Genomic DNA, 8,171 nt, shown 5'->3' on the forward strand with positions numbered 1-8,171 from the left:
GCAATCCCACTACTGTGCATATACCCTGAGAAAACCATAATTCAAAAAGAGTCATGTACCAAAATGTTCATTGCAGCTCTATTTACGATAGCCAGGACATGGAAGCAACCTAAGTGTCCATCGACAGATGAATGGATAAAGAAGATGTGGCACATATATACAATGGAATATTACTCAGCCATAAAAAGAAACAAAATTGAGTTATTTGTAGTGAGGTGGATGGACCTAGACTCTGTCATACAGAGTGAAGTAATCAGAAAGAGAAAAACAAATACTGTATGCGAACACATATATATGGAATCTAAAAAAAAGAAATGGTTCTGAAGAACCTAGGGGCAGGACAGGAATAAAGACGTAGACATAGAGAATGGACTTGAGGAAATGGGGAGGGAGAAGGGTAAGGTGGAACGAAGTCAGAGAGTGGCATGGACAGATATACACTACCAAATGTAAAATAGCTAGTGGGAAGCAGCTGCATAGCACAGGGAGATCAGCTAGGTGCTTTGTGACCACCTAGAGGGGTGGGTTAGGGAGGGTGGGAGAGAGATGCAAGAGGGAGGGGATATGAGGATATATGTATACATATAGCTGATTCACCTTGTTTTACAGCAGAAACTAACACAGCATTGTAAAATAAATATACTCCAATAAAGATGTTTTAAAAAAGTGGATATACGTATATGTATAGCTGATTCACTTTGTTGTATACCTGAAAGTAACACAACATTGTAAATCAACTATACTCCAATAAAAATTTTTAAAAATTAAAATAACAAACAAATAAATAAAATGTTGATCTATTTAATGGATTGAGTTGACTTGCTCTAATGGGTTATTAATATCAAGCTAGTAAAATTTTGTGAAGATTTTTTAAAATGATGGCATGATGGATTTATATGTTTCCCTGTTTGGCTGTGATTAGGTTAACTAGGTCAATAGATTTAAAGTTACTCCTGGTTCATCACAGCAAAACTCTCTTCCCTGCGTGTTCTTCTCCATGGCTGGCGATGGGCAAGTTGGTGGGTGGGCAGAGCAGGTATGTCACAGATGATAGTATGTCATTCAAGCACAATGGAAAGAACCAGGATATATTTACATCATTAATTAATTGATTAAGGTGTACCAAGCACTAAACTAGGCACTTATACATGGAATCGTATTTAATCCTCACATTAACCCCTCATGGAAGAGCCATGTTATAGATGAAGAAACTGAGGCAGAGCAAGACTCTGACTGGTTCAAGGTCATGGAGCTGAAAAGAGGCAGAGGCAGGAGGGTCTGCATGGTAAGCAATTGTTGTGCTTTTGCTGCAGAAAGGCCAGCAACCTTATCACTGTCCCTCTCATGTTTCTCCAAAAGCAATGGAACATAACGGTAGTCAGCAGGTGGGCCTAAAGCCCCCCACTCCTCACCTTGACCGGGGAGTCCAGATTGTAGTAGATCTTGCAGGAAATAAGCAGGCATTTTAGTAGGGATGGCTAGTGGGTTTATAATCTGGAGGAAGAAAAAGGTTGATTTTAAAAAGGAAATTGGACTAGGTTACCTCTGGGTCCAATAAAGAGGCCAATATCCAGAGTCAATGATGAAAATGAACATAATCATCAGTATTTGGAGAGTTCCTCAGTTCCAGGAAACCTCTTCCTGGTGTTTCATTTAGCCTGAACTTATAACTATGTGTTTCTAGTAGGAATCATTATTCAGAAACCCCGTCTGAAACTGACCCAGGATCTACAAAGTTTGGGAAAAGTCAGCCTTCTTGCAATGACCAGAGTCTGAACTTCATAGTGTTCTCCATCAAGTCAGTGCTGGGGATCCCACTTAAAGCCCCATTCATTGACTTATTTTATCCAAATTTTATAAGGTAATGGGAGATCTCTAATAAGATTTATATTTGATAAGATCCCAATTGGCCTTTCCAACCAAATTTTAATTACACATCACCTCACTATCCTGATGAAAGTGTTTTGGCTATTGGGTAGTACTAGTAAGAACAAACACTAGGAGACTGAGTCCTGTGCTTGCTAGAAAACTCTACAGATAGGACAGACTTTTAGGATAAGAGTAAAGGGAAATGTTTCATTTGTGGCTACAAGACAAAGTTTTGCAAGATCCTTTTTTGGATAGCAACAGATTGCCAAGTGTATTTCGGTTACCTCAATCCTCCTTACCCTCCTTAGCCCCGTCTAAACATGAGGGGTACTGACAGCTGCTTCAGAGGACACTTACTTATGACAGATGATTTTTTTTAAATTAAGCTCCAGTTTTGCATTGATATCCAATGCTCGCTCCATCCATCTATGCCTTCTCTCTCCCTCACTCTTGCTCTATCTACCTTCTCTCTTCTTCATTGTCAACCTCTCCTTCTCAACTGGCTCCTTACCCCCTGCAAATCAAACGTGATCAAGTCTCCTTAAAGAAAACCCTTAAGTCTCATGTCCTCCTCTATCTTCTATCTTCTCTCTGTCCTCTCCATCACAACCAAACTTCTAGAAGAGCTGTCTAAATTTGTTGTCACCAGATTTTCAACGTACTCACTCACATGACTGGACTAATCAAAACCTGGTTTCTGTCCTCTCAATGCTCCAGTCCAGTCAAATTGCTCTTGCTTCCTTGTTGATAACTCAGTGGACATTTCTCAGGCCTCCTATGACTTCTTAGCATGACCTCACAACACTGATGGCCACACACGCCATTTTGGAACCGTCTTCCTGTGGCGTCTACAAGAGCGTTTCCCTGGTGGTCTTGGACTCCTTCTGATTGCTCCCCTTCAGTGCTCTATGCCCGGTGCTCTTTCCCTGCTTGTCCCTTAAGTGTCAGCACTCCCAGGGCTCTGGTCCAGCCTCTTCCCTTCTCCCTTCCTTCCTCTCTGGCTAGTGTCATCCAACCCTCCACCCTCTAGTTTTCATACCACTGTGGACACAGAACCAAAAGTTTATATGAAACAATTATAGCTTCTTTGCCTTTTTGTTTTCCACAGAGCTGCCAAATTTGATAGGAAGGTTAATGATATTGCCAGAGGGTTATGTCATGGTCAGAAAGAAATAGGAGTGCAATTTCGTGGCGGGAGAAGCAGAGATTCAGATTCAACCAACACTGATGGCAAATACCTATTATGGGTTTGGATTATGACCACACGTATGTTATTTTATTTCATTTTCCCAATCACCCTTTGAGGTGTCTTGGCCCCTATTTTGCAGATGGAGGAATAGAAGCTTTTGGAAATTAAATGACTTACCCAAGGTCACATAGCTAGTGAGTAAGCAACAGAGCTGGAATTGGAGCCCAGGTCTCTCATTGATGATGAGGTTTCCCCTAAGTACTTGGCCATAACCAGCACAGCCTTCGTGAGCCTGTAGAAAATTATCACCTTCATATGGAAAGAGTAGAGGGCAGTCTGCTTTTTATGGTTAGTGGAGAATTTTTAAACTCACATTTCGAAGACATATGGTTAAGTGTCTTGCTGTACAATAATCAGTGCTATGGAAAAATCATTCCAGTGCTAAGTGTTCCACATTTTTATAAAAGGCCAGACTTTCCCTCCAAACAAAACAAAGCTACGTGAACTATGGAATCAGCCTCTTTCCAGGTTGCCGTAATAGCAGTAGCAGAGGAAGTTGTTAGGAATTGTTGGAGACTGTTGTTATTTCAGCCAGAAAACAATCATGCTTTAAAAATCCACACTTATCATCAGCATTCTTTGGGAAATGAAGCAGCCCACGTTAGGTGGGCATATACCGTACAGCAAAATCATCAAGAAGTGGAGGCCTAACCCCACGTGCATCCTCTGAAAAGCAGGACCCCCGAGATGACTCCAAGGGGCTCACATCTCTTGTGCCCCGGGTGAACATTTCAGAAGGAAGACACAAATACAGAGCAGCTTCCATTAAGGCAGGGGCAGCAAGCAGGCAGCCTGAGATCTGACTGGCAAGCTCTGTGTTATTTGACCTCCGGGGTATTTTTTTAAGAAACTGACTTAGTTGTTGGAAGATTTGGTCTACTTCACAGGGAATCTGGATTTCTGGCTTCTCTCAAAGTGAGGCGATATTCTTCAGGAGCTGAGCATGGCTGTCCCCTCAGAGAGGCCAATGCTCTCTGTTTTGTCTCAGATTCTAAATGCCAGTTCATTCTTTTCTGTTACCTTCCTGGCTGCTATAGAAATTTGAGTTTTATGCTTCTGATGAAAAGGTTTTGAAATTCTGGGTTTCATAAAACTAGGAAGCAAGTGCTTTTGTGTCAAAATTAAGGCTTCAGTTCAGCCTCATTTGTGTGTCCAATGTCACCCCCCCTTCCCTTTTTTCTGAAAGTATTTATTGAATGACTTTTCTGCACCAGGCATAGGAGTTACTAGCAGTGAATGTAACTTTATCATCATCATCATCATCAGGCATTTCTGAGCACTTTCTCAGGGCAAGGACTGCAAGTTATCTAACACGCATTTAATCTTTCCAAAGCCCACAGTGAGTGAGGCTCCCTTATGATCATCATTTTACAGATGTGACACTGGAATTTGGTAACATGCTCAAGGTCACACACCTCGTAAGTGGAGATGCCACAATTTGGGTCTGGGACAGTCTGACTACTGAGCCCAAGCTCTTAACCCTTCACGTGGCTTATGGTTGAAGGGGGCTCACAGTGTAAGAGGAGCATCCCCCCTCACGGGCCTGCTCACCGGTGGGGCAGACGGGACATTTCCCTCCGGTTGGTTTGATGTTATCAGTGTTTCCTCTCCTTGGTCAGAAATCCCTAGAAGAGGGACCAAGCCCAACGGACTTGTCTAACTACTCCGCATGGAGTTGGGTCTTTCATAACTACTATGATTATTGAATCCTGTAGAGGTGCTGTGTTTGCAACTCTTTGTGTGTGTGTGTGTGTCTGTATGTGTGTGTGTGTGTTTCAACCAAAAGATGGAAAACTTTTAGGAGGCCTCTGAGGCACCATGAAACTTGGAAAATATGCCCACCAGTTTCATCTAGCTGTTCTCCTAATGGAGCCTATTTTGCTGCGAGTGTCCGGAGAGGGATGATACCCCTCTGTCTTTGTGCTTCCACAGCTCAGCACCTGGGGAAACGCAGCACCCTCTGTACATGCTCATCGAGTGAATGAGAGAAACCAACAGAAGGAAGAGGGTGTAGTCAGACCCGAAGAAGGCTTGGCTGTGCCTGTGAGGTGCAGACACAGCCAAGTGGAGACAAAGGCAGTATCTGAGTGTGCTTAAGAGAAAATTCTCAAGAGACCCATGAATGTGGGGTGTACCCTCACATCTGGGATTTTTTAGCTCCCACTGGAGTCTATAAATTCCAGTGTTTAGCTTTGTGGTTCAGTTGCCTCTTTGGAACCGTAGTGTTGGCCATGTCATGTTTTTCTGCCCCTGTCCTTTAATTAATAAATACATTTTGGCAAAGGGAAGCTGTGGTTTCAGGAGGCTTTTAATTTTTTTTCATTTTTCTTATTGACGTTGAGGGATTGGCCAAAGAAGCCCATTAAATCACAATAATTGCTGAAAATTTCCTCAAAGTAAGCACTGGTTTTGAGCTGTGAAATGATCAGAAGGGCAAACAAACAAGCAAACAAAAAACAACTTCTGATCTTCCGATTTAAATAGCAAAAGAAGGATGATTTTTCCTTATAGACATGTCCAAAGTCAGCCACAGAATCAGGACTGTGTGGGGACAGACTCTTCTGGGCTCCCAGACTCGGGCCTCCTCCCGAGAAGTGGCCCTGAATGGGGACCCTTTTTATACTGTTGACCCTCAACAACAGAAAAATCTGCAGTTGGTCATCCAATGCTGGGAGAGAAAAAAAACCAAGACTGTATAATAAGGTCAGTTGGGAGACTGCTGAGTTGGGTCAGCTTTCTGCATTATTAAAGCTTTATAGATAGTGGTATAAACAGCTCAATAACCAACCCCCCCACACACACACATAGTCTTCTCGCAGCCCATCAAAATAGCATCCCCTTCATCTGTACAGAGCTCCGCGGATGAACGTGTTTTCAAATATCCCCTCCTTACTTCATGCAATCCTCACAACCTGTTCCACAGACATGACGGCCTGAGAAGTCACAGGACTGGCTCAAGGTTGTACAAGGGACTGACCTGAGACTAGAAATCGAGCTTTCTGATTCCCAGTCTAGCACCTTTTGCTTCATCACTGGCTGTTAACTTCCAAATTGAGTGGAAATCTATAACCACCCACTTCCCCTTGCCCCGTGTGTACTCTGGCATTAAGGAGATTGGTTGAAAATAAGGGCTTGAGTGTTCTAAGTCAAGGGGAATGCTTTGGTAAGTCTGGGAGAGTCTGGTGAAAAACTTGCAAGCCAGCAAAAATGTTTTCAGACTGAAAGGGACTGTGTCTTTTTCATTTTTGGCTCCCAAGTGCCCAGCTCCACGCCTGGGCACATAACGACCCTCAATAAAATTTGTTGATTTGAAACCTGTATGTTGAATCCATCTGTAAGGCTGGATTAACTCAAAGGGCAACTTTTGGTGTTGACTGTACATATGTTGTTTTTTCAAAATTCTTTCCTTAGCGGAAGGTCCTGCCTGAGCAAACTTTCCAATTCTAGAAATCAAATTTCTTTAGGGTAGACTGATAAGAGGAGGTTAGGCTTGTTCTGGAGAGGGAGTGGTATTTATTTGCTTTTCTGGGCCACTCCATTGGAGAACACTGTGTTATGGTGACAGATCACTTACAAAGACTTAGCAAAGCTTAAGAAATACCTCGATAAGGGACATTTGCTACAAACATAAATACCTTTGTAGAAACATAATATACACCATGACCATGTAGCTAATGAATTTATGCCACATATATTATTTACAGCCATTCACTAAAGAAATCCAAACACTGTTAGGACAATAAGGCATCTGTGTGACCTAATTTTGCTATATTACTTAATTGTAGTTAAGTAATTACGTTGTTCAATTACTTAATTTGTCATCATTTGGGGTGCTTTTTAATTGCTATTTCTCCATCAGCAAAAGAAAATGTTTCATTTGGAAGGAAAACATTCATTCAGATCACACGCACTTGACCCAAGTGCGAAGAGCTTTGCTGTGGATATAATTTAAACTGTGGCTCTTTGGCCAGTCTTGCACGCTCCCTGGAGAAAGAACTTCAGGCCAGGCCACTGGGAGTATCTTCAGAAGGCTGGTGTCTCCGGGAAAGGACTGCAAAGGAGAAGTTCTACGATGACCTTGGAAACGCCTCCGCCTGTCTGCACAGAATGCCGGCCAGTGGAAGGCAAGCAGGCTGGGTTCCCCAACTCCTTGCTCCTCCCAAGGCACTGCCAAGCAAACACCGAGAGCTTAACTTTTGAACGTGATGCTAAATATCATTTACCGGTAACCTGTCTGTATGCAAGATTGAACAGTGACAAACTGTGCTCCCAACATGGCCTCAGGCTGAGGTCATACATGGATTTTGCTTTACTGCCCAAGATCTAGGCATTTTTGCAAAAGCAGTGGCTCCTTCTACCTCTGCCTCACTGACATTATATTCGGACTGGTTCATAACCTTCAGAACTCTTAAAAGTCCCTCTAACGTAAATAAAAAGGAAATCACGGACCTGCCCCGTGAAGTCCCCCTCCCACACCCCTGTTCATCTGTCAAATGTGCATAATGGAAAAATGATGTAGCCCTGGCTCTGGGCCAAAATAAACAATCTGGAAATACTGTGTAAACCCAGCTGCTGCACTGGAGGACAGAGGCCTCGCTTTATGACCTCCGAGATGGTTAACCATATGCAAAATAACAAAACCTCACCACAGGCTTGCCGTCTACTCTGATGCTGGGCTGGTTTTGGCATTCCTTCCCTTGATCTAAGTAAATGCACACTCCACACCTACCAAAGCCCCCTTTCCCCAACAACCCGAGCTTGTTTGAACCTGGTCCAGCGGAGATTATGTGCAAGCGATGAATACAAATTGAATAACAACCAGAAGTTGGGCCAAATTTTACCACTGGAAAAAAAAAAGCATCATCAAAAGACAGGCATCAATTCTTCAGCTTCAGGGGAGCTCAGTGGTGATCCACCAACAGGCCCAGCTGTTTTTTTTGTTGTTGTTGTTGTTGTTGTTTTTGTGGTACGCGGGCCTCTCACTGTTGTGGCCTCTCCCGTTGCGGAGCACAGGCTCCGGACGCGCAGGCTCAGCGGCCATGGCTCACGGGCC

The 8,171-nt window shown here is 43.2% G+C and overlaps 1 protein-coding gene across 3 annotated transcripts in view; it reads right to left on the reverse strand.

Moving 5' to 3' along the window:
- The window catches only part of UST (uronyl 2-sulfotransferase), a 294,924-nt gene that overhangs the window by 24,144 nt on the left and 262,609 nt on the right, over positions 1-8,171 (reverse strand). Inside the window, exon 8 of one of the 3 annotated variants that reach the window (XM_028494336.2) lies at positions 6,666-7,285. The exons of the other annotated variants lie outside the window; for them this stretch is intronic. Coding sequence (XP_028350137.1) covers positions 7,020-7,285 — 266 coding nt within the window. The 3' untranslated portion in view covers positions 6,666-7,019. Of the gene's footprint in view, positions 1-6,665; positions 7,286-8,171 lie in introns of those variants that run through there. 3 annotated transcript variants of the gene reach the window in all.

This window comes from Physeter macrocephalus, chromosome 10, assembly GCF_002837175.3.
Source record: "Physeter macrocephalus isolate SW-GA chromosome 10, ASM283717v5, whole genome shotgun sequence".
Lineage (NCBI taxonomy): Eukaryota > Metazoa > Chordata > Mammalia > Artiodactyla > Physeteridae > Physeter > Physeter macrocephalus.